The sequence below is a fragment of the Cyprinodon tularosa genome, unplaced genomic scaffold (assembly GCF_016077235.1).
Source record: "Cyprinodon tularosa strain WSP-4 unplaced genomic scaffold, ASM1607723v1 ctg196, whole genome shotgun sequence".
In the NCBI taxonomy this organism is placed as follows: Eukaryota; Metazoa; Chordata; class Actinopteri; order Cyprinodontiformes; family Cyprinodontidae; genus Cyprinodon; species Cyprinodon tularosa.
In genome coordinates, this window is record NW_024038715.1 from 1573196 (window position 1) to 1600984 (window position 27789).

Here is a 27789-nt window from a genome sequence, read left to right on the forward strand (position 1 = left end):
TGCATAAAATTGAGATTTACAAGTACTAATATCTACATAAATTGATTATTTAATAAGTTTTTACTAAAATAGTTATTTATGATTTCACTGAAGACTACTAGATGATTTGCAGACACATTATTTTCTCTTTACCCCATATAACACAAAATCTAGTTCTGAAAAGAGCAGGAATTCTGTACTTATCTTTATTATTAGTACATTGCTGTGCATATGTACTAATATTATGTACTGCTCCAGAACTCTGAAGGTTCCGGAGCAGCTGCGTGCACACGGAATGCAAAGCAGGGCACACAGTTTATTGATCTTAGCGCACGGATCAATAAACCGAGAGCACAGTTTCTCAATCCACGGGCACGGATTAATAAACTGAAAGCACAGTTTCTCAATCCGCGGGCACAGATTAATAAACTGAAAGCACAGTTTCTTAATCTGGGCGCACGGATTGGAAAACCGTGCTCTCAGTTTATCAATCCGCGCCCACGGATTTCGACCGGCTGTATTTTTGTGTGTTTTTTTTTACCCTCCGTAGGATCCACCACAGAAAGGAAAAAAATGGTAGGGGGCCATGGCCACCCCTGGTCGCCCATCTAGCTCCGTCCATGTCCACTATACCTTTAAATATGCATAAAGGTCTAAAAACCTACATCAGTCGAAATTAACAGAAATATAGGTTTGGAATATATATCAGTGTGCGTGTTATAAATTTATGTAATGAAAAAAAATGGTTTACTCAAATGAAAGTATGTATAATTTTGCATGTATAATTTTGAATTTTACGAGGGAGTCCTGAAGGCATCATTTCAAACACTTGCCTCCTCCGCCTCCTCCTCCTCCTCCACACTATCTTTAGCCCTGTTGAGGATTACGCAGCGCAGTCCGTGCGTGTGGATCAAACTGCGCTCTGCTTATTGCCTCTGTCTATAAACACGCAAGAAAAAAAAAGCGAAGCAGACAGAGACTGAAATAAGAGTGATGGGGGACTGACTGCAACATTCTCCGGACCTCCGTCAAGCAGAAGACCCCCAGGATGCTGCTGCGCTCCAGTCCGCGGTGCGGCCACCTGCAGCGGGCCTCTCTGCTGCTGCTCTCCGCCGCTCCGCTGCTGTTTCTGCTGCTGCTGAGCTTCATCCCTGTCAGCGCCAGCTTCCCAGGTAAATACAAACATTAAATAAAACCTAAAACTGAGCAGAAATTGCCCTAAAGTAACCAACAGCTGCTAGATCACCTGTTACCAGTAAGAATGTGACTATTTATAGTGGAACACAACCTCAGCCATTTTAATATAACATAGATGATGCATTGTTTTGATTAATGAACATTTATTGTAGTCGTTTGTTATGTAATGGACAGGTTAAACCGCTGCTTACAGATAAGAGCGTACGGGAAATGAGTATTCCCTCCCTTGTCACTTTAATCAGTTTCCTTGTAAGCAGATATTAACAGAAAATCTAATTTATCCTGAATTAGGGATGTGATTTAATTGGGTCAGCTACAGGAACATATGAGGTTTCTGACTCCTGTTGCCAAAAGAATTTGAATCCAAATAGGTAGAGTTTAGTTTTACTGAGACATTTAGTTGTTAAATTACTTAAAATCTTTTTTTTTTCTTTAAGCAACCGATCAATTGCAGATAAAGAATCATTTAATACCTCCAGAGTATTTAAATATTTAGTTAGGAGAAAAATAATTCTTAATTAAGAGCTTTACTCTGTTTTCCATCTAATTTCAGGAAGGCTTTTTACAAATTATTCTAAAGGATATATATATATATATATATATATATATATATATATATATATATATACACACCTTTTAAGTATATATTTAAAAAGGTGTAAACTGAGCTTTTTATTTAAGAACATTGAAAGTGACTAAAGATCTATTCAAGAAGATTCTGTTATGCTTTTAGTTGAATTCTGTTGGCTAACAATAAACCATATTGATTACCAAACAAAAATGAAGAAAAAATAAATGAATATATAAAGTGAGGGGTGGTCAGTGATGCTGGTATGCCTGTTGAACTTAACTGGGGCCCCAAACCATCTAAGACTGTCTCTATGATTTTATAGATAATTATTTTAACCCTGTGAAATAAAGTAACTGCAATGCTACTCTGTGATTTTTTTTATTTTTTATTTTATTTTATACTTAATCAGATCATTCCCCTTGAGCTGTGAGAAAATTTAAATATCCATCAGTTTATTTTCGATTTTGCTTTCTGGGCTGTATGTTGACAGACTTGTCAGCCACCATGGGATTTATTAACGCAATTTGCTTCAGGGTATATATAAAATGGAACAGCTCGATGTTTACACAGACAGGGAAGTTAATCTACTTCTCAGCCTGTAAAAAAAAAAAATGATGGGAAAAGCAACAGCTGGACCGTCACATTTAATCTTTAGCCTTTATCAGACACACAGAAACCCCCCCCCAGACACGATCGGCATTAGCACTGAGCATTTGGTGACGTGGCACTGACAAAGGCTGTGGTGAATTTACCTCTATTTGAAGCAGCCGTAACTGTTTGATGGAAACCACTGAGGTCGGAAGGGTATGAAGGTGAAATGATGTAAAAGATGAAAGAAGAAACCACAATGTACTTCTCTTTTTTTTTTTTTTTTACCATTTTAGACACATTTTCACTCATGATATCTGCAGTTTAAATCTCGACTCTGATATTTGACCGATTTCTTCTGGTTCTGCTCTGACTTAATTAGATTTTTCTGTGATGATGTTTGTTTATATGACCGACTTAAACAAATGCAGAAACTGGAGACTGTAGTTAATTTAATTCATGCAGCATTACTGAGCTGTCCACTGGAAAATACATTTCACATCCCACCACTTTAATAATAAAGCAGCAAATATAAATCATTGTACAAGTGGTTTGCTAATATATTGACACCGTTCTATCTTTTCAAACAAACATAAAGCAACATCAATTTGTTTTTCAGCAATAATATCTGCTAGTTTGTTGGATTATTTCCCCACCAGCTTCACACATAGACTCAAGAATAGTGTAAGTGGGTCGAAAGAATCAGTCAGCAGTTATTTCCAGGTTATGCCACATAACAGATAAAAGTTTTTCTGCACAGATGAGGACTTTGACTAGGCCATTCCATCATAACTCTGGCTCAACGTTTAAAGTTAATCGTTCCAACCTCCTTATCTGTTTCAAGCGTTCTGCGATCTGAGTTGAGCATTTCTTCAAATCATCTTTCTTGTGTTTGCTGAAGAAACACATTCCCACAGCATGGTGCTGCCACCACCATGTTTCACTGTAGGAATGGTATGTTCAGGGGGCTGTGCGGTGTTCATAACCTGTATCGAGTGGTGGCTTAAGTAATGTAGGCAACTAACGATTATCTTGCAAATCGATTAATCTGTTGATTATGTTCTTAGATTAATTAATAATCAGATAGCAAAAGCTTCCTTAAAGAAGACTTTTCATGTAAATAAACCAGGTGAAACTAAAACTTTTCCTCTAGAGGAGATCTGGATAAAACATATGGAAAGAAGAAAAAGTATTTTTTTTATTTTTATCTTAAATGCAAACTATTTATATTTCATTTTTCACAATTTTCATATAATTACTGCTCTAAGTGAGTTGCAGTCACCTAAAGGCACCTTTATGAGTCTCTATCCTTCAGTTAATGATTAGTCGATTACTAAATTAGTTGATATTATTTCAATATTCAATTATTAATGAGTAATCTGATTCATTGTTCTAGCCCTAAAATAATGCTCTGTGAAATTGCATTAATCCACATTGGATTCATTGAAATACATGGCATTTTGTGTTTGCTATAGGGGCTAATATTAGAAAATAAAAATAAAAAAGGGTGTGAATACTTTTGGAGGTGCAGGACAAGGAAGGATGTTTCCTGGAAGCAAAAAGCTGCAGGATTGAGGGTCTTGTTGCCTTTTTGTGTGCAGAAAATATGCTTGGCCTCGTCTGCAGTCAGAGGCTTTGATTTGTTTTCACCGTGACAACTGTTGCAGTTGAACGCAGCCTGCTCATAACAGCGAGCGGCAGAGCTGCAGTATGTGGGCTATTGTTCGCATATGTTGTGTGGAAATCACAGGAGCTGTCGGGAACGCTCGTTCTCTCACCATTTCACTGTGAAATCGCAGCAAAGACAAGCTGTGTAGGATCCACAGCAGTGCAGTTAGTAAACATACTTTAGCAAAAAAAAATCCCACTCAATGGTTTCAGGTCTCTGCAGTTGATTCAGTAAAACACTGACCTATCAGTGGCAGCCTAGTGGTTTTTGCATAGAGCTTGGAAAGCTGAGGTTCTGAATTCGAGCCCCACTCCCACAGTCTGGGTCCCTAAGTAAGACCCTTAACCCCACACTGCTCCCTGGGAGCTGCACGATGGCAGCCCACTGCTCCCCACGGGGATGGGTTAAATGCAGACATAATTTTTTTCCACTGCGAGACCAAAAAAGTTCAATTATTATTATTATCGTTAAGTATTAATATGCCATTGAGATCTTCCTGAACGCTGAGATCTGGATGTGGAAGTTATCCAAAACCCCCATTCAGGCAATTGCCTTCATAAACTATCTTTATTAAATTCTTTAAGTAGCAGATTGATAAAAGCATGCAGGTATTTTTATCCTACAAGCTCACTCTGTTTTGTTTTTGTCTTTTCTCTCAAAGACGTGTATTTTTGAGATCATCCCCACTGTGTCAAGTGTTAGAGAACACCTTCTCCTCAAAATTCTGACTAAGACCAATTGTTGTTGTGCTGCCACGTTTGTTATTCCACAGCCCACTTCAGATCAGGGAGCTTATTACTCAGTGAGCCTCTGCCCGTGGCCTTTTTCTCTCACCAGGATTAAGCTTTAACGAGTCACATCCTTAAGTGTCACACGCAGTCTCCTGTTTGCATACACAGTCGCTTTCTCCTCACAGGGTCTTCATTCACCTTCTCTGTCCTGCAGGCACAGCAGTAATTTGTTTCATGTATTAAAAACTAGGAAAGGTCAAGAGAGAGCACTGGCAGACATTTAAACCCTGGAGAGTTAGTAAAAATGTACATAAATGCATATTTTAGGCATTGGAAACCTTTCTTGTTAAATCACTGTAAAAATATCCTCAATGCAGATGTACATAAAACAACCTATAGCCAGTTGTCTTTATTTTAGAATATAATAAAAAAAATCTATTTATTGTCCCACAGTGCGGAAATGCTGGTGTTTATAGCAGCAAAAAGGTTATTGAAAAAAATGGTCACACAAATGTGGACCTTAGGAAAATGTATAAGAATAACACAATAGGGAAAAGTTAAAAGATAAACCATAAAATACTGTATTGTAAAGTGTTTTAACAATATATACTTATACAATATAACAAAAATTTATATTCTAGAAGGGAGAAAAGAGGAGATGACCAGCCCTAAGACACTGATACCCAATAGCGATGGAGAATTTAGGATCCTGCCTTAAAAAAAAAAACAAAACATGATTTCGCCTCTCACATTTTTTCTGTTACAAAATATTTTATATTTTGTGTTCATGCAGACTGAATGTTGTCTCTCCACCCTCCAAGTCATCTTCCCTTCAGTGCACAGCTTGTTTTTCTTGCTCACTTCCTCATGGCTGGTGATCTCTTCCCCCCCAACCCATCCGGGTGTGCTGAATTGTAGTTGTCCGCCTCACGATGAACTGACACTGATTTTATCCTTCATCTCTAGCCTGTAATAGTTAAAGTAGTGAGTATAGAATTGGCAGTGAGAAATGAAGAAAAATTTAAATTAGTAAATTTATAAGTAAGTCAATTTATTAAAAAAATGGAGGAACGGATTCTCGATCACAGACCTGTTATTTAAGGTATCTAATGCTATTCATAAACCCCTTTTAAAAAAAAAAAAAAAAGGTTACGGTAATCTGGAATCAACCTGAAACTATAAAGTATAAATACTCTGGAATGAGGAACTAATCAGTTTATTAACCAAACAATGAAATTGCGATTTTTTTATTTAAAAAATGTGCAAAGAGTCTGGTTGTTTTGCTTACACCCACTCCAATGCAGTAATGCTAGATCACTTTAGGGTAGAGATTTACACAAATATCTTTTTTCTTATTAATATATTTTATTATATATATTATATAAGGGACTGGGGTTTGAATTTCAATGGGATCAGGAAGGACATCTAGCAGAAAAACTAAAGCAAGTGGTAATAATTAACTATGGCAGACTAGAAAAAGGGAGCTGCTGAAAGGACTCGGTTTATGAGAAATCTGACTTTTCAGGAAGTACGGTAAGTCAACAGGCTAAATATAAAAAAGTCGCTGATCCAGTTTTAAAATGCCACTGTTTCTCTGCTTTTTGTGTTTTTTGGGGTTTGACATTGGCAGCCTCATAGAACCTGACTGCAATGGTCCCCGCTATGGCCATTAAATTAGCCAGAAGATTTCTTCAGCGGTATTGAATTATCTCATTGTCTCCTTTGCAGTTTTTTCAATTGAAACTCTTTAAAAAAAGCAGCAGACAGCCAAGGTTTAAAGGTGGTTCCCCAAACCAGCCCTCTACCCGCTCCTTCTCTAGACATTTTGTCCCCGTTTTCTTTATTATTTCTTTGAGGTGAGACCTAAGAAATGAGAAAGCCGACTTCTTAAACCGCGCCTCCATCCCGTTGTGGTCTTAAAACTCAGAAACGGGGAAGCTCTGTATCAGCAGGTTTCGGTGCTCCATTTTTTTTTGCATATATACTACGTGTAGCCACATCCTTACCAAGAAAACCGGCGTCATATTTACCAGTCTCTAAATAAAGTGTAAGATATCCGTGACTGAAGCAGTACTGCATCCTTTTTTGGTCTGACTATCATGGGTTAGAGAAGCATTTTGCTATATAAGGTTTTAAAATAGCCAGGATATCTTATAAGCATCTAGCATTCCGGCTATATATGAACTGTGTATGCTGTGGTAAAGAGTGCTTAACTTCATTGTTATTTATTCTTCATTGTCTATCTGCTTAGAGTCCTAATTAGCTGACATAATAGGTAACCTTAAAATGAATGGCACAATCACAGACAAAGGACGACAAAAAGCAGACGAGGCCTGAAGGCATCTGGTTTCTCGTCATTCTTCTGCCAACTTGCATTCCTTCATAGCAGCAGATATCTTTAACTTTGTTTTTCTTTTCACACTTCCTTCTTACCTTCACCTCTGTCTGCTTTTAGAAATATTGTTTCACTTCCTGCCTCTGCCTTTCCTGGGAGGCCGTTTGTATGTATGAGCCTGCTCAAAATGAGCTCAACAGGTGCAAAGTCATGCACCACTTTCCGCCAGAGATCTACAGCGTAGGAGTCCATTGCATTAGATCAGAAACCACTATTTCACACTTGTATCCAAACAGCACTGACATAAACAGTTTCCGTTTATATACTGTAGTTGTTTAAATAAAGTTTGGGACTTTCCAAAGTTTTATGAGAATTTTTTTTTTCTAAATCAGACATTTTTTTTTTATTCCTATGACAGTACATTTCTTTCTTTTTTATTTTTTTTTCATTGTAGGTGTGTGTGTGTGGATAAATTTGGCTCTGATGAATCGGAAAGTTCATAGATAATTTCCCAGCAGTAGAAACTGGTTTGGCAGAACAAAGAAATCTATCTATATGTGTAAACATTTGTTGCATGCTTTCATTCCTTGCTCAAGTCTATTACAGTTTATCATGTTAGAATGATCATGATGGTTTCCTCACACTGTTGGAAATCAACCTGAACTTAACTTTACATATTTGAATATAATGATTATGAACATTAATCATAATGATAAAGGCTTTTTTTTAATGTATAATCTTGCAAAGTTTATTTCAAAGCACTGAGAATCTTAGTGTGTCTAAGAATACTTTGCAGCAAAACAAAGACAAAAAAAAACCTTTGGTTTAGCGCCTACCTTGGGTGTGAAATCATGGTATGGTATGTTTTCCGTTTTCCGTAACTTTAGGGGAAATACAGCACTGTGGCAAAAACGTTTGCTTCCTTACAGATGTCTACTGTTTATTTTTTATTTTTTTTGCAATTCTTCCGTTTATGATTTTATTTATTGAGTAAAAGATTAACTATCAATACCAACTTGCCCTGAACCAATTACGTAATTTAGGGCAAGTTAATCATTGGGGAGATTTTGATTGACTCATCTTTTGGCAGAATTGTTTTAATTTAACCTTTTGAGATGTTTTGTGGAACTTCATCATGCCACGGCATTTTAACCCATTCGTAACTTGAGGTTGTGCTTCAGCAATAGCTTCATTGACAGAAAGCCCTGTTTAGCATGACGAGACTCAGTGATGTGTGGGTGACCAGAAATTCTTGTCTAATGGAAGGAATTTTTTTTTGTTTTGACATTTGATCTCAAATTGAAAGATTTGCAAAACCGTTGAATTCAGCAGATTTTATTAAGATTTACAGTAAAAGCTCATCTGCATAGAGTGACATGCACCTGGAAAAGTTGAGCAAGATGCAGCATGTAGGAAAAAAAAAAGTTAAATGGCGACTCAGTACTGGGACTGTACAGGGGGCGGGGGTGTTACAGTTTGTAGCACAGCTGCTTTGCAGCAAGAAAGTTCTTGGTTTGACAGACTGGCGACGTGTCCAAGGTTTACCCCGCCTCTCACCCATAGACTGCCAGAGATAGGCGCTGGCCTCACGAACACTGTGATGTAATATATGATGGATGTATGGATGGATAGTGACTCTGTACTGATCTGTGGGGAAAACCACAATTTACCCTGTATTTAAAAAATAATAAAATATGCATGCATGTTCAATGCCTAAAGCAAAACTCCTACAGTATACAGGTGTGCAGTGGAGGTTTTGCCTCAGCTGAGGCTAATGAAAACAAACATTTTGAAATGGGCCGGTCAAACATTTGTTTGATTTTAGTAATTGGAGACTGAAGTAGAACCTCCAAAAGCTCAAGACAAATGTACAAACATGTCCTCTAAAGCCCTTTATCATTCTGCCAAGTGGAAATACACTCACTGGTTATATTAAGTGCAGGGCAACGAAGCTGAGCTCTTTAATGTTTCCACTTGATTTAGAGTGCTTGGCTTACTTCCTGTCTGCTATCTGAGTCAGGAACTGCAAACAATGGGTGTGTTTCCTACTTTTCCTTTAAAAAAAGAAAGAATCTGCTCACCAAAATCATGAGCACACATAGGTGAATATTATGTCATTTATCTTATTTATCTAGGGAACAGCTCAAATGAGCCAAAATGAACATGCTTGCATGTATGTATTGGTCTGAGAGCTTTGGGAGAATGTATGCTTCTGTTTTGCTCTCATATTTTTTATTTTTTTCCTGGCTAAGCTTCTGCTGAGCGCAAAGCCTGGCAACAGCAGCAGATGGTAAGCAAAGTTGTTTTTTTTTCACTTAAATCCAAGGACTAATTTCTGAGTCCTTGCGTTACGCAATTTGCTCTCACTCTTGTGACTAAACTGAGACCGTACGTCCTGATCTGCATTAAAGAGTTACTTTATATGATGTCTCATCCTCTCACTTCATCGTTTTGTGGTATTTTTTGTGCCATTTATTGAGATGTCTGAATTTGGGAGGCACACATTTCTTTGACTTTTTAATTGCTTGTGCTGATAAATAAATACTTCTACCCGGTTTTTGAATGTAAATGGCCCTAAATCTTTTAAAATGCACCCCAGCGTCACTCTTGTTTTCTTTTTCTCTGTTGGAAAGCCTCACAGTTTGGCTTGTTTCTGTGTTCCTGATTAAATGTGTCTTTGGAGGAAAATTATCTGCTTCCCACATGAATAACACATGGAGTTCTGACCAGAAGTGTTGAGATTCTCGCTGCATATTAAGTTTCAGCAAAGTTGATATTTAATTTTTTTTTTATAACAATTGTTTTCATAGAGAGACTTTGTGATGATGGATATTTTCATAGATTAGAGGTTTTAGCAGTTTCATGATTCTGTTGAAGCGACATAATCGATCATTAGTTCCGTTTAACCTTAACGGTCATCAAAGCTTTATGCAAACATGCCCAAAAAAAAAAAAGCCCAGGAGAATGAAAGGGCAAGTACAGCGTTTGTCATTTATGTTGGGGACAATCATTCAAAGCCTAGGAGTTTTATTTTATTGTCATTAAATTTATAAAGATGCCACCTACAGTTATGTAAGATGGAATAATGTTTTATCTCTCTGGATCATCCTGAGGCCTTGATCTTCTTATATTTTTATTCAATCAGCCCATCTCACAGGTTTTCTATAAACTATAGGTCTGTGAAGGAAGATTTAGTGTCTAGTTCACCATTTCTGCCTTTATTTGGCCTTATCTCTGAGGTCATTTTACTGCTTTCAGTTCTCTATTATATGTTTATTCAAAATACCCTGTTATTTAAAAGAGTGCAAAAATAATTTTAAGTCTGACATTATTCCTGTAGGCCCACAGCATCATAAATCAGTTTCCTTGTTTCCTGCTGTCATAATGTGTTTTTTTTTGTTATCTGACCCAAAAGAGATTTCTCAGATTGCACATCTGCCACCTGTTCCTGAGGCAGGTCATCCAAGGACGATGTTATATATAATATCTGACAGTTTTGCTGCTGCCGAGCAGATGATCAAATGGTTCAGGTTTCTGTTCCGTTGTCTGAGGTTTTTTTTAGCATGAATGTTCTTCATTCTTCAGGGTTCCTCAAATAGAAATACAACTGCATCAACAAATAATGTGTTTTTGGGCATGCAGGAGGTGCAGCGGTTAGTGCGTATGATGAGTTTTTATTATTTAATTATTTGCAGATTTAAAAAGTTTCATCATATATCTCTCGGAGGCTAGCAAAACCCTTACATAACTGTCTTTCTAAAAAGAGGAAAAACAAAACAGGATTTATCTGTAAAAGATTTTTGGTAATGCAAAATAAATGAAGTGCAAACAGTACAGGTTTCGCTCTGATAACAGGATGTCTTCTGGATATCATAAGCAATACAGGGATTTTATATCGATGAAAAGAAAATGAATGAGTAAAAATTTCCCAATCAGTTTTGCCCCACGATTGTTTATTTGAGTTATACACTAAGATGGTCGTACTATCATTTTGGGTGTACTTATCTTAAGCAATATCAGACATTAGCTGAGATAGCACTGTAATCATATTTTAACAGACAACTGACCAATTAAAGACAGTTTAGGCCATGGCTTTGCAACCTTTACACTAGAGTCATTTTTCACCTCAGTTCAGCTAATAAAACTCCACAAAATTTACATGACTTTTTTTTATTTCTTAAAGGAAAATATTACTAATATATATAACATATATCTACCAAAGACATAATTCTCCCTTTTAACTAATCTTTTTGCAATTTCAAATTTTAGATTTTAAAATGAAGAAAAAAAAAACTTGGAAATAATAAGAATAAATACATGTTTAAAAGGTTGCTGAAATCTGTGGAAAATTATTTTGAAATAAAACAACATTTCTCCCATTTAAAAAAGATAATTATATATTACCATTATATTTAGAGTCAATGCTTTTTGAAAAAAATCAATGCAATTAGTCACTGGAGAAAGTTGTAACCTGGATACTTACTAGTATCTTTATTATATCTTTCATCAGAAGATTATATGGCTCCTCATAATTTTTCGCAGAAGTGATAAAGAGCAATTGTTGAGTGTCTAAGAGCCACTTGCTGCTCCAGAACCAGCGGTTATATGCATGTTGTGAATCAAAGTGTGTATTTTTGTTGCTGTTTTACTATGCAATTTCACATTAATAGCTAAAGCATTTGATACATTTTTACCATAATTTCTCAATTATATCAAAAATCAAGTGTTTATCACTTAACAGATATTTTTCAAGAAGGGACTGGTGAGAAAATGAGCAGTACAAGTAAGGCAGGAAATGGCTGTAAGAATAAACTGTTCTAGATTTGCCAGGAGTCACAACCAGTAATCTTTCAGAGTAGAAATAAAAGGACTTCAGTTAATCTCGCCATTATGTAAAGATAAATGTATGCTAATGGAGGTAAAGTGAAATCTCCAAAGCACTCCTCAGAGATGCAAGCAAAGTCTTCAGTGCCTGATTAGAACCTGACTGCAGAGGGACGTGTTAGGTCCAACAAAGGGCTGCTGAACACTGGCCTCCCCTTCTGTCCGTCCTGCTTATATCACCGCATACTGTATCTGTTATGACTACATCTGCACCTGCTGTGCTGTTCACCTTTAACTGGGCCCACCACACAGCCCCGCTGTGCTCATTATCAGTCTCTGCCTGCCTTCCGCCGCCAAACACACCTGCTCTGACCTTATCACATCCTCTGGTTCTGACATCTGTGTGTGTTTGTGCATGCATCTGAATTAAATTCTTTCAAATAGACAGTAATGAGGCCAAGTGATTATCTGAGTCGATAGCGAGAACATCAGTCTTTATTTGGGTCTGACCTGATTAAGCCTAGAGGAGGGTCATGATCACAACACTGTGCAGTGGGAAGGGTTTTTTTCTGTTTTCTGTTGTGGTCCTATTCTTTCTGGTGAATTTACTCTTTAGACACAAAGCTGAGAAGTCTTTGATAAAACACACCAAAGCTTCATCAGCATGCAATTTCTTCAAGGTGAGATTTTTTTTTTTTTTTTATTCTTAGATAAAAGACGCCCACGAACAAGAAATGAGTGACTTACAGAGCTGAATCACTTCTTATTCAAAGGATTTTTAGTTCAAGTCATTCCACACAGAAACATGTTTTTCTCATCTTCTGTGCTATCATTAACTGTTTTTTGTTGTTGTTGTTGTTTGTATCTGTCCCTCAGCTCACAATAGATGCCCTTCACCGTTAGACTGTGCCCAGCAAAGACGCCACCACTGCCAGGTCGGCTCGTCTCACTGCGGCTCCTGTCTCTCCCCCTATCGAGAGAACGATAACGGACGCTGTGTTCTGATGAGGCGCCATAAAAATGGTATGAATGAAAAAACCCTATGCACTGCACATTTCATGCATTTAAATGGCACATTGCAGCTGAAATATAGGAGCAGTATTTTTAATTTCTTCATCCACATCCATAAATAAATAGATAAGGGGAAGTGAGAGTGAGCTTCAGAATATCTGTCTTTGGCCACACTCACAATAAACATCTGTTTATGGTGAAAGAATTAATGCATTTTCATTTTCTCATACCGCAATAAGATAAAAAAAATAAATAAAAATAAAAATTAAAAAAAAGCACTCTGGTGCATTATGTTGTTTGTATTAGTTACAGATAGATATGATTGAATATATTATTTTTATATTAAAGGGACAGTGTATGACTAAATTAAAGCATTTCGAAATCCTAGAACAGGATTTTGTGTCTCCAATTTTGATTACAGTTGCCAAAAGAGGATAAACTTGTTCTGGGTTGATAATACTCTTTGGGTAGAAGGAAGGGAAGGTAACCAAGAAAAGAAAAAGAGGTAATAGACAGAAAACATGAGGCTACATTGGCGTAGATTTTACCAATTTCCTGACAGTTCATGAGTGAATTGAATGAACATAGAGGCTGGAGCCTTACTGCTGAACAGGTAAGTTAATTAAGAATAGAAGTAATGTTTATTTTGCTGTTCTGTCATAAACAGGGAAGGGTAGTCCAGCAGCTTGCCTGTCCTCCCGGCAGAGACGGCTAGTTTGTTTGTTAGCCTACACCAGAGGAGCTCCGTTGCAACAGTTATCAGTTAACAGTTACCAGCAGGCAACCGTACATCTCTTTGAGGAATACTATTCAAAAGATTTTCCATGTGTTTTTTGAGCAGAAAACCAATCACCGTATATGATACCCAATCAAAGCTAACTCCCATGGGAGAATATTACAGTATGGATGGATGCATTTATTGTTAATGAGGTAAATATTTACCCATTTTGAAATACCTAAAAGGAAACCGTAAACAGAATAAGAAAACACCTGCTGCACTACACAGTGGAAGCTGTGAGCAAAACAAAAGTATGATGAAACCCCACTAGAGTCAGTGTAACTCCATTTTGCTGCCAAGCTATTCATTCTTTCCTTAGAATATAAGCTTTCCAACTTTAAATATTCCCAAATATGCATGTTACTAAATAGCAGCAAATATTACAGTGGTGAAAAGAACAAAATTATACTTAAAAAATGTAACAATCAACTAGATGCATTACCCCAGTCCACCCAGAGGAGAATATCAGAATAGGAAGCAAGTTCAGCAACAACTCAGACAATCAGAGACGGAGGAGAGGTTTAAACTCAGGCACATTTCTCTAGTAAACAGTGTTTTTACAATCAAATATATCAACAATCATAGAGACATATTTGTGTGATAAAATAAATAATAATACGAATAAAACTAATATAAAAGGTTCCATCAGCATGAAGGACTGCTTAAAGATCCCTCTGTCTGAATACTCCAACCTTATAGCTTGATCTTTTAAGACAAGTACTTGATAAAGCTAAACAATGGTTGCCCATTTTTAAGCATTTAAGTGAATATCTATAAAATAAGTCTGCGCTTGATTCTTTGTTGAGCTCTAGTCGTGTCACTTCATTTCTCTGTGTGGTTTTTGCTTTCCCTCCGTTTCTCCAATTGATGCCTCTCACAGCTATGGAGCATTTTCAGCTTTAATCCGGCTCTGCCCCTGCTGTGTTTGCAACACGCACTCACATATATGAACCGCCCCCACACTGGCAAGCTTAATCACTGAGATATCATGCTCCTCTCTCTACTCTTTTGCCCTTCATCTTCATCCCTGAATCTAATATCCTTCAATGAAGTTACCAAGCTCATATTTCTGATTTCTATGGCAGCGTGTGCCTCTTCTTAAGACAAACACTGAAAGGAAAGGAAGATGTCTTTAGTATATTAAAGTAAAGTGGCTCGCCTTGGTATAAATATGTATTCATGTCGGTGGGAGGCGTTAGGCATTCACAGCATTAATAAATTGGATGGGGTTTTAGCCGCAGGAGAGGATCCAACAGAAACTTGACTTAATTAAAAGAGCAGAATCCGCTCAAAAAGAAAAATAAATGTTGGATTTGCAAGAGAACAGGTTTTCATGATGCAGAAAATGTATTTTCCTGTGGACTGTACCTAGTGGTTACACAAAGCCAACGGAGATGACCAAACACACTTATCCACACAGATAAATGGACTCCTGTTTTCACACTTAACAATCAGATCCAGAAAGTAGGTTCTGAACAGTTTAACTCCTCACACGTTCCTCCAGTTACTCATAGTGTCACAGAATGATCTGTATTTGCTTTGTTAGATGCATCTCAGGCCTTTTAAGGAGTCAGAAAATAAGAAAGAGCTTCAGGCCAGCTGCTGACGTGGCAGCTTTAGTCACTGCCTGAAAAATTGGAGCTAATGTTTATGCAGGGTTATTGAAAGGTTGAATCACAGAATGAAAACTTCTGTCACTGTGTTTTGAAGCATGCAGCAGCTAAATTAAAAAGCCGTGCATCTGATCCAGGATGCTGCTCATCATCCATCGAGACACAGCCAGAAACACAGGATGTTCCCCAGCTTCTCAGGCGGGTTGTTATCAGACAAATTCCTGGAATTTATTTTGTCAGACCTCTATAAGTACTGCCGGCACGCAGCTTTAATCCCTCAGAATCCAAACCATTATATCAGATTTTACCATTTGATTTACTTATGATAAAATTAATTGCAAAAATAAAGAAAATCAACTAATCCATAACCAGAGATAAAAAAAAAAATTAAAAAAGCTTATTTGAAAATATTTCATCATACACAGATCTAAAGATTTCCCTTTTCTGAGAAAAAGTAAATAATATTCTGCTGTATAGCAATGCAATATATCTGTCTGCGGTAGTTGAATTCTGCGAGTGTAGAAGCTTAAGGAATAAGATCTCTTTTCCGATAATGATATTTGTTTTATGAAAGCAGGTTTTATAGTTTTATCTGTAAAGTAAATCAGTTGGAATCTGGATCTACTTGGTAGAAATGCATCTGTGTTGCTTTTTTTTTACCTTAACATTCTTCAGTCTTTCAGCAATATCAGGTTTAAAATGATTTAGATCAAGTTTCTAAAAACTAAAGAAAGGAAAAACTAAAACTTCAATACTTGTGCTAAGATGAGAGCAGCTATGTATGTTATAGTCTGATGCTAGCTATAAAAAATGTTGCAGGGAGGCTCTGTCCACTGAGGTTAGGTCAAAATCTTCAGAACTGCAGGTCCGATAAGGTAAGGTGCCCGATGGATTCATCTAAGGCTGAGCTTAATGCCAGAGAGGACACACCTTTAAGACAGAGTTGTTTATGATAGATTTGACAACAGAAATACATGAGTTAATTCATTGAGAAATATACACATAATTAACTAATTAATCAATTACTAGTTAAGGATATTAGGTTTCATTACGTTTATTAATAAAATACAATTTAGTTAAATATAATGTCAAAAACAAAACCTTCAGAATGGAGGTAGCATTCAATATTTTTGTTCCTATGTATCTAATTGAATTTCCATCTTGAGCAACACAAATATCTGAACATTGCTGAACAATGATATTAATCCTTTCACACACACCTGTGAGTTAAAACACCAAGATTCATGTTCAAGAGCACAGAAAACACAGAAATTACACAGAAAACTCTAAAGACTTACATTTTGTCTCTAAATAAGAGGTTCCTCCAGTCCTAATAATGCGTATGTATGGTCTTTACAGATGCTGCTATTTGCCTTTGGCAAGCTATGTTAGGCTTTCAGGCCAAAAGGCCCTACAGTTTTGTTTTTCTAGAGTCGCAGCAAGGACGCTAGAGTTTAGTAAATTAGTTTATCCCCAAATTTACTGAGATAATATTCATTTTGAATAATTTGTATTAATTAATTATACAATTTTATTATATAACCAGATAGCATTTAAAGAGACATTACAGAGTTTTCTAAAGATACTGCCACCTTTGGCCAAAAAATAGAACTGCAGCAATCTTCTGCTTGTCCTGCACTCAAGCTTAACAAGTTTTTTTTACTTAAGTGCTGTCACCATTGGTGTCTAGTTGAGCTGGATGCCGGTCGCTTCTCAATATCCGCAAAATCCATCTTAAATATAAAGCTTCAATTGTTTTCTCGGTTGGACCTATTTAACATGGACAGGCGTGACGTCACATCCGCCAAAACAGGGCGGTAACTTCAGACCCAAAGTAAATAAAGGAAAATAGGCTACAGCCTTATAGATGCATCAGTGATGAGCTACTGAGATGTCAGTCTGCCCATCAAACGATGTTTAATCCTAAATGATCAAATGAAAAAGCTATTTCAATGATATTGTTCTGTAAAAACTTACATAATAAGTCTATATATATATATATACCAAGTGGGTATGTGAGAAGACAACAGGGTCTGCTATCCCAACATCTAAAGGTTTTTATCCAGCAATTCCGTTCATCACATTCTTTGGCTGTCCTCTATATAGAAATCATCAATTCTTTGAGAATATTTACACATTTACTGTAAAAAAGTATTTGGCATTAAACGGAGAAGTGTACAAATGTCAGTTTGCAAAATAATATTTCAAAATAAATCAGAGGAAATAGAAAATAAATGAAATATCTATGTTAGATTAGTTAGATTCCAGTTAGATGCCACTTGACCTTTTTTTTTTTTATCACTTCTCCATATTTTGCCTTTGCTGTTGGAAGAAAGGAGGAATATTCTCCTTTGAAGATTTTTTTTGTGCTCATATTTAGCTTCATCAGTAGAGAGATTTTTTGCGTGCACAGTAGGTGAACAGGTAGGCAGAGCTTGCTTTGTGAGTGGGAGCTGCCTATGTTTGACATGGAGGCGTTCACTGCCATTAGTAAACAGACAATATGCCTCAAAGCCTTGTCCTTTGGTTAAAAGCACAAACACAGGGACAGAGGAGTTATTCTTTAAAAGCGGGTGTATTGCGTTCAGCTAAATGCAGGGTGTGCACAAAGTGGGTTTCAGATCTTTTAAAAAGAACCTTTGTGTCATTTTTACCCTTTATCTCTATCATGCTGAATGTTTTATGTTCTTATTTAACTTTGCCTGATGACTGTTAGGAGTGATATCCAATATCAGTCAACATTCAGCTGGAGTTGTTTAACACTAGATCAAAAAAAAAAGAACAGTTTTCTATTAGTCCAGATCATATAACTATAGTTTTATACAATTCAATGAAAACCAGCCTTGCATTCAGCCTAAGAAGACACATTACACATAGATATTTTTGTCTTAAGTTCTTTTTTTTTTTGTTCGTTGATCTGCTTCACTATTTTTAAATTTAACAATGATCATTCCATGTGATTAGGTTTTCATTTACACTTTTGCACAGTTGGGAATTGCTGCTGTTAACAGGCTACATTTCCAGCAGGTATTGTGTCAAAAGGAAAGTGCCAAGTTCATTTCATTAGCACCTCCTAACGACAACTGTCCTAGGGTTCAGTGAAGAAAGTAAAAGAAAGTTGCAGAAGTGCAAGACTTTTAGGCCTTTGCTGATATTTGTTCTTGATTGTTTTCTGAGTTGGGAAATTTATTCCAGTCATGTATTGTGTGTTTATGTTTCATTCAGTCATTTAATTTGTGTTGTCTCGTTAGTTTCCCTGAGGCTGCCTATAGAAGGTATTGATATTAAGTTAAGGATTTGATCAGGACTCCTACTGAATCTTTGTAATGATCAATCCATCCATTCATTAATCCATCCATCTATCCGTCCTTTCACTCTTGGTTTTTCCAGAAAGGTGTAGTAATTTTGTAAAACAGTAGCTTTTAGGCTGGTTAAGCTATTGGATTGCATTCATTCATGCAGAGCTGTGCACTCAGCTTAGCCTAGCTTTATTCAGCATGTGGGACACTAAAATAGATGTATGGCACTCTCTTCTGCCAAGTAGCACATTTCGTTATATGGTGCGCCACTTTTTCACTTTAAACCTAAAATACATTAAGGACTAAAGGTAGGTTTCATTTCTATTTAACTTCATGGTTTTGTAGACATTTTCTGCAGAGAAACTGGAAATAGGGTAAAGATACATCCAAATGAGTGTGAAATACACTGAAAAGTTGGACTTGTGCAGGTAATGAATACTACCGGATGAAAAGAAAATTAGGATCTTCATGAAAATTTTATTTTATAAAAAAGTGTGGACCGACGCCAGCAGATAACACAACCAAAAATAAATCACTAATTGGATGCTTTACTCTCATCCAAATCTGTGCTTTTCTGCACTTTCTTCTGAATAAAGGGCCTTAATTTACTCTGAACCACTGATCACATACCACTGAAAGTAATTTTCCTGAATTAGCCAGTTTAAAAAATGTCTCAATTTCTTTTGTTTTGCTGTAGGTTTAAACATTTCTTGCGTAATATGGATGGATTTTTCATCACAATCACCCTAAGGCTGCAGCCATTCATGTAATTTGTGCACCTGTTATCCATCACTGTTTTTCCTTCCATCAAACTTTCCAATGATCTGATACAATGCTCTGTAAACAGCCCGTTTCTCTAGCAATGGCCTTCTGTAGCTTATCCTATTTGTGCACAGTGTCAGAAACTACTTGATAACTATTAAGTCACTCCTTTCACCATGATTGCGTGGGACCTGACATGGAAATAATATTTCTATTATCTTTTATTTTAGTTTTCATCTCTGTACTTCTACTTTAACTTTTTTAGGAGCTAAACTTTGGTATGTTAGTAGCTATTCATCAACACGAGCATAAATAAACAACTGATATATATCCCAATATTTAGAAGTATATGTTTTGTTTTCGGTTTAAATGGTTTTGATGTACAACCTTTAATATTTTTTTTTACAAATCAACCAGTACCATTCTGTTGTGGTAAAATCCAGCAAATAACCCAAAGAAAAAAAACATAACAAAAATTGCTTGTTCCCTATATTCCCACCAGGTGGCAGCAAAACACCAAAGGGAATAGAGAGGGGTGATGCAGAGTGAAACGCAACTATTCTTTCTTTTTGCTAATAAAAATAAATGATTGGCTTAATTTTTTTGTTAATTTTGAATTGATTTTCATCTGACCGTCTTCCACTCGAAACACACTCACATTCCCACCTAAACAGAAAACTTTACACTGAACTAAAACTATCGAGCTTTTAAGAAATATTTATCATATAAGTAGGTATTTATTTGATAAAGCTGTATTTTAAATATTTACCACAGTATTTGTGTTGCTTATTTTACATTTTATGAGACATGCATGAGGAAATAAAGCTGTTAAGATGTCATGGTACCTGAAAGAGTAACACAGTTCAGCCTTAATTAATGTCTGATAGGCTGGAAGATGCTAGAACATTCCGCTTCATTTATATCAGATTGTCTGACTTAGAGAGAGATTACGACCACAATATTACAAAGTCTTATTTCAAAGCATTATAATAAGATATTTATGTGTTAAATATTGTCAATATATGAGGTACAGATGCACCTATCAAATCTGTTAAAGAATTTTTTATTATATTCGCTTAAAATATTCTTATTATAAGTCAAATTAATAAAAGTTCTATAATGTGTTACCTAACACCATTTACGTCAATGTATTTTTTTTTAAGTTTAAAGGCTTATACTTTGTTTTATATTCGGGACAGGCTTGTAATTACTTAATTTTCTGTAGGTTTCAGAAACCTATAACAGCATGTTTTTTTTTCACTTTTAATAGTTTTTTTTTGCAGAAAAATGGTCAAAATTAGTTCTGCCAGTAAATACTGATGAGTGCATGTTTTCTTTATAATGACATGAGGATATATTGTTGTTGGCTGCGAGTGGTAAATGTTTGTATATCTCAATAGAAGTTGTGTAAATGCAGTGTCTGTGTGTATAGTTTTCTGTTTAGGTGGAAATTGGAGTGTTTTTCAAGTGGTAAACTGAAAAGGCTTACATGTGTTTAACCCACAATCCTCCTGTTTGTTTGATGTACCTACCTGCCACCCCTGGACTCCTCTCTATTGGCTATAGGTCATTATCAGGCTGATGTGCATGCTTACACACAACCAGTGCTTAGTTGAGAGCTTCGCACAGCCACTTTGTTATTTTAAAAGCATTCAAAGCATCAACAACCTCATTATAGTTCAACCTGCAGGGCCACACGTTCTGCTGCGAGCACACAGGCACAGTTGGCGCTCCCAGCCACCTGCAAAGTACAGATGGTACATGCCGCCTCCAGACACCTGCCATGCAGGGTACTAAATGGCCATTAGTGGGGGGAAGGAAAAAACAAGAAGTCAGTGAAAGTGCTGGTATGTCATATCATACACATTAACTCAGCCAGATGGCCAGCCTTTTGGAGGGAAAGTATCTCTGTATAATCGCCACCGTCATCTAGGTGTATCTATTTGTTACTTGATCGATTACTCCCCCCTTTACTTCCAAAAAAGGAGCATATTTCTGAACCTTTTATTCTAAAAATCCAAACAGATTTTGGGGTTTTTATGTTCTAACTTTACGTCTTTCCCCTTCGCCATTGTTTCTGCTAATAATTTTTACACTTGAAGCTTTATGGAGGGAAATAAGTCTTTGATGACCTCCATTACCAGCAGGCTCTGGGGTCTATTGAGACTGCAGCAGGAGAAGCCCAGTGAGGCCAAGGTTTGGCTGATTGCTCTAGGGGCCCCCTGCAGTGCTCCTTCCCCTGGCCACACACACACTGTGGACCCCGGTCGCCCTGGAGCTGTCCCACAGGAATGTGATTCGCTGTCTGGCCCTAAGGGCTGTTAACAACAGTTTAGTATTGTCTGCCTTTTTTTAACCAGCTACTCAAACAAACAACACATACAGGCACACTCCCTGACTGTCATTTTAAACGGAAGATCCTGAAACCACCTGTGCATTCATGTATGCATGCTTAAAGCCATATGTTTGGGTTCTCAGAGTGTCTATTTAGCTGAATTTTCCATGTTAGGATAAATCTAGATAATCTTGTAATCGGATAAATCAAGGATCGGTGTAGCTCCTGATTAGACACAGAGGAGGAGATTAAAGATGATGTTCACCCTCAGCCACATTGTTCAGTAGCTGATGCTCAAATTCACAGCTTCTTAACAGAGAACTTCCTGCTTCTTGTTCAGTTTTTTCAGTTTATTTATATCGTGCCAATTCACAATACATGTCATCTCAAGGCACTTTAAAGTTCACCAGATCATACAGTCAAATTGATTCAAAGTATTCTATATAAGGAAAACCAGTTGATTGCATCAACTCATTGACTCGAATGCAATCCCTCACACTAAGCATGGTTGTAGCGACAGTGGAGAGGAAAAACTTACTTTTGACAGGAAGAAACCTCCAGCAGAACCAGGCTCGGTGTGAGTCCAGGAAATACACAGCCAGGCAGATGAGCTCCAAGCCAACTCCCATGTTGGTGATTTGTTGTCAAGCTGTTGTGTTTGCTTGTTTTTATTTTTAAATATGTAACAGTTTTATATTATTTGGTAAATATTCAGTCTCAGATAAACGAAAGCTCAACTGTTATCTAAAGTTATATTGGTATAACCTTTTTGTGTTTTCTTTTTTACGTAATACATTTTACTTCACGTTGTTATGAATATTTTAAAATGACAAGTATCGCTATTGTGGTCTAAAAAAAACACTATTTGGTCTAAAATCCAGTGAATGTTAGCATACATCGGACAGGATGATGCTTGATCCTCTGCAGTGAAATTAAAACAACCATTTGCTACAATATGAACGGACATTTTTCAATTGATTATTATTCATTTCAATTTGTAAAAGAATAACAAAAAGCAATAAAATAAATAAACAGACAAGTGTTTGTATCAAGATCTAAAATCACCATAGGGAAATAAATCCACTACCTTTTGTATTAACAACTCGAAACTACTATAAACAAAAAATATATGTATGATCATGAACTCTAATTGACAAATAGAAAATGGCTAAAAATATTTGAATTAATAACTAGATTAAAAAAAAAAACTCTAGTATTAGACCCAAAATATCAAAACCTCTTGAATGATTTAAAGTTCATAATTTATTTACTTGGTTAATTGGTTTTCTGTTGCTGAGCAAAGGTTAAAATACATTTTATTTTGGATTTCTAACTAATATGTAAAGAGATTTCATCGTTACAGGAAAACAACAGTTAAAGTTGGAAGTAGATAAAGATTAGTAAGTTTCCTTCCACTGGTGGGAGGAATGGGAATATAATGTGGTAGTTTTCCACTGGGATTTGAAACTGCTCAGGGGACCTAGGATGAAGGGGCCCCAGACCCAAATATGTAAATGTGGTTGTATTTATCTCGTTCCTTCATGTTGTTATTGACCTCAGCACTCAGAGCTATGTTTCCAATTGATATATTTTAATCTCACGAGCTGCATCAGTGCCAAAGAAATCAAATGAATGTGCATCCAGTTTTTTGAAGCATATCCTGTCCTTAATGTATTGTAATAATGGAAGGGTCTGTTGTTCTGCTTTTTGTTTTGCTGTTGCTTAGGCAAAGTGACGACCTTCACTGATCAGGAAGAAGAAATAGATTTCCTTCACTCCTTTATAGAAAAGCAGGAAGAGTCGAACGTTAAAACAACTAAAATTCAACTGCAAAAAACTGGTAAGAAGTTAGCATCAAAATCACCAAAGTGACATTTGCTTTGCTCTTTCACTCTCGTTTCCTCAGTTGAGGAAATTTCCTTCCTCTTTGTTAATTCGGTCTCTTGTTTATCACCTTCTGCCTCCAGCCTCCAGTTCTTCCCATTCGGATCCTAAGGACAGCAGGACAGGGACATCTGAACAGAGATCCCGGAACCAGGACCAACAGTCGGGGAAAATCCCACATAGCACCACAGCAGTTCCAGTCCCCGCTGGAACCGCCTCTCCTAACACGCTTCGCCCTGAGCCTAGGGTCACCGGAGCTGATGGCCGCTATGGTCCTTTAATTGTGCACCATCCTGATAATGACACCATCTTTGTCAGTGAGTGACGTTTTCTCACTCTTACTAGCATATAATGTTAATTAAGCCTGGTTTTAATGTAGCGTTAATCAAACACTTTAATGTGACAGATTTAGCCAAAAATACCTTTTATAGATGACAATAATTCTCAGTTAGATTTGAGCATAAAATGGCAGGAGAATCAAACACAAAACAATTTATAAAGCCTGTATTCAGACCTTTGAATCTCAAATCTCCTTCTTTGTTTATTTTTCTGCAGTTGTAATCTCACTGTGTGTTATTGTGGGCACCGTGGCTGTGATCTTGGCTTCTGTCTGTTATGTCAAGTAAGTATAAAGGCAGCAATGCAGAAACAGGATGGGATGTTTTTGCTGCTGTTGGACGTATAGTGTTTGGATGTTTCTTAAAGCAAACCTTGATGTTGTAAAATTATATGGTGCTTTATATTTTTTTATTAAATTTTAAAAAGTGTCTTTATAAGTTTATTTGTTTTTTTTGTTGTGTTTTTTTCTTATTTTTATCACTGAAGTCATAAAGCAGGATAATAATGATTTTATGAAAACCTTTAATTTAAAGATTTGCTAAAAATTTGCACACATGCATAACATAGCATGTGCGCCTTGAATACAACGGAATTTAGTCAAAATCCTCTCCGAAACTATTTGTCCACCACAAATAGTCTTCAAGAAGTTCAATTTTTTTTGTTCTTAAAAGCCATTATTGTTGAACCATCCTGAAATACAAACAAAAGAGAAATTCAGTATGAAATGAATGCACACACAATGCATGGATGCAAATTTCTCACCTGACCTGGAGGCTCTATGTTTGTTTTGAGCAATATAAGGCTCAATATGTTTTACTAACAGCACAAAAGATAATTCTCTGTTTATGCTGATTTATTTTGCACATTTGCATAAAATTATCCACAGTCATACAATAATAATAGGTATTTTAAATTTAGCTGTATTTATTTATTAATTAATGTTTTAAACAGATTTAATATATACATTTCTCTAGTAGATTTTTAATCTTTAAATCAGCACAAGTATTTAGAATTTTGTTTTTATAAAATATGTGGAAATACACTTTATATATCCCATGCACTTGCCTATGCCTTCTTCTTCTCCTTTGAGCTTATGTAATGGGTACATTTCTCCACTGTGACATAAATAAAGTCAATCATTCAATCAATAAGTTAAATATAAAAATTAAATCTTCTGTTTTCATCGGCAATGATTTTAGTGACTTCTGCTGGTAATTATGCACATTGCAACCAACTGTGCTTGAAACCTTGATCTCTTTTTCAACTAGTATTTTCTATTGAGGTTCAAAATTGTCAGGAGAAAAAAATGTGAATTTCAGTTTAAACTTTTTATGTATTCCAACCAGATTTTGAATTTAATCAATTTATTATTATAATTGTTTGGATGAAAATAAATCTTTATGTAAATTGAAAAAATTATAATTTTAATCTATACTTTCAACTATAGGGATTGAAAATGTATCTAAAACCTTATTAAAGTAAAATTCCACTATTTCTGTCCTTTAAATATGTGTAATTTGAAAGACAGTATGTGCATGTTGAGTCTTATTTGAATTAATTAAAGGGATAGTTTGGTATTTTTGACATGAATCTGTATGGCATCCCGATCACCAGCGGCATGCAATCACACTGACTTACCCCTGGCAGCGTCCTGTGAGCAGAGTTATCGTCCAGTTTTGGTCAAGCCGAAAGTAGTCCTGCAGGTTTTTAGGAACAGCGAAATAAAACTTTTCTCTTCCCAAAACATTATGTGTCCAAAAGAGTGATATTTTCGCATCCCAAAAACATTGTAGTGGAAAAAGTCACACGTCGTTATCAATTGGTCCTATTTTCTCTCTGTTCGTATCAGTGCGCGCCGTCATTCAGACAGCGAGCCCAACAACAGCCATGTCTCCTTCCGCCGCGGAGGGAGACATGGCTGTTGTTGGGCTCGCTGTCTGAATGACGGCGCGCACTGATACGAACAGAGAGAAAATAGGACCAATTGATAACGACGTGTGACTTTTTCCACTACAATGTTTTTGGGATGCGAAAATATCACTCTTTTGGACACATAATGTTTTGGGAAGAGAAAAGTTTTATTTCGCTGTTCCTAAAAACCTGCAGGACTACTTTCGGCTTGACCAAAACTGGACGATAACTCTGCTCACAGGACGCTGCCAGGGGTAAGTCAGTGTGATTGCATGCCGCTGGTGATCGGGATGCCATACAGATTCATGTCAAAAATACCGAACTATCCCTTTAAAGTCAAAGGCTGATCATGACTCCCCCTACAGGCTGCGAACAGACTCGCATCTAGCAGAGAAAGTGGATTATCCTGCTTTCAAAGGACCAAGCCTTCCCAACACCAAAGCTAACAGTTCTGTAAGTGCTGTTTTTGTTTTGTTTATTCCATTTCACACTTCTGCAGAAACGTTTATGTACCTACATTTACATTTGAGCATAATTTACACCTCTTTCTCTGTTTTGTCCCCAGATGGGGGATAAGACTCTGGCTCAGAGTGCTCAGATGTATCACTATCAGCACCAAAAACAGCAGATGATATCAATGGGAAAGTAAGTTTCCTGTTCTTGTCTCTTCCAATCTTTTTATCTTATTGCTTTAGCTGAAAATTTGTGTTTTTAATTCAGCCACAAACCAGAACAAAAAGGTGTTGACACTGAGGCCACATCAGATGAGGAAGAAGTGGCAGGAGGCTTCACAGTATATGAGTGCCCTGGACTCGCCCCGGTGAGCTCGCTGACACCTGAATACTGTAAAATTGTTTCTGATTGTTGTTGTGTTTGTCTTTTTTTTTTAATGCCACGTCTCTCTGTCCCCAGACCGGTGAGATGGAAGTGAAAAATCCTCTGTTTGACGATTCACCTCCAGAATATCAGGAGACTCCTAAGTGAACGATCAACACCACGGAAACACTCACACATACATAGAAATTTCTCTGCAAGAAAGTTCCTCTTTTCCTCTCTGCCTGCATGGAAACCAAGAATGATGTTGTCGAAATGATTGTTTTATCTTCCGCCTTTTAAAATATTGGCCCATATTGGCTTTTTAATGCTACTGATGTATAATGGGTTCCTTGTTAATTTATTTCTGTCCCTCCTTCTTTTAATTTAATATTTGTTGATTTAAGTCTAAGTCAAGCTAGTGTTAGTGTTTGGTTCTGTTTTAGTGTTTGATTCTGAGTTTGTGTTTTTATTTTTGCAGCTACTTCCAAAGAGTACTATAACAGATAATATATAACATATAATATATATATAATATATATATATATTTTTGTTCTTTTTTTTTAACATATACATAACAATACATTAAACTAAAACAGACGCAAACTCTAACTTTGATTTAACTGATTTCATATTTCTGTTTTCTTTAATAATATTTTAGAAAATGGTTGCTGAACTGTACCTGCTGCTGGTGTTGCTTGTGTATTTTTCTGTCCTGTAGGCTGCACATGAAGATTTTAAGATGATAAAGTATAAATATAGTAATATGGGTGAATATGAAGTAGCTAATGCTGTCTTGCATGGTTTGACTCTACTGCTTAAGTCCTGGCGAAGCTTCGATGAATTGTTCCACCTCCGTGTCGTGCATCTTGTCACTGATGGGGGGGGGGGCTCCAAGCACTGGAATGAAATCTGAGATTAGCTGTACCTGTAGATGTTTCACTGGCAATCATAATGATCCTGTAGTGTTTCTTTTCTCCATTCTTTGGTTTCAAACTAACCATGTGCTGCAAAATGTACATAAGAGTGAGAATGTTCACTTTTTATAGATATTTGTACATGCAGACTAAAGAGTGAAAATAAAACTTTTTACCACATGTGGAGAAAACTGAGGATGGTCATTTTGTGCTTGTATTTGTTTACAGTTTCT

The 27789-nt window shown here is 36.5% G+C and overlaps 1 protein-coding gene across 1 annotated transcript; it reads left to right on the top strand.

The window, feature by feature from the left end:
• The first annotated feature begins 840 nt into the window (after nucleotides 1-840).
• LOC119782646 (neural proliferation differentiation and control protein 1-like) lies at nucleotides 841-27751 on the top strand. The gene is made up of 9 exons (XM_038283684.1): nucleotides 841-1151; nucleotides 12771-12917; nucleotides 23419-23532; nucleotides 23660-23893; nucleotides 24132-24198; nucleotides 26192-26279; nucleotides 26392-26471; nucleotides 26547-26646; nucleotides 26739-27751. The coding sequence occupies exons 1-9, from the start codon at nucleotides 1028-1030 to the stop codon at nucleotides 26808-26810; spliced, it is 1026 nt and encodes a 341-aa protein (XP_038139612.1). The 5' UTR covers nucleotides 841-1027; the 3' UTR covers nucleotides 26811-27751.
• The last annotated feature ends 38 nt before the right edge of the window (nucleotides 27752-27789 follow it).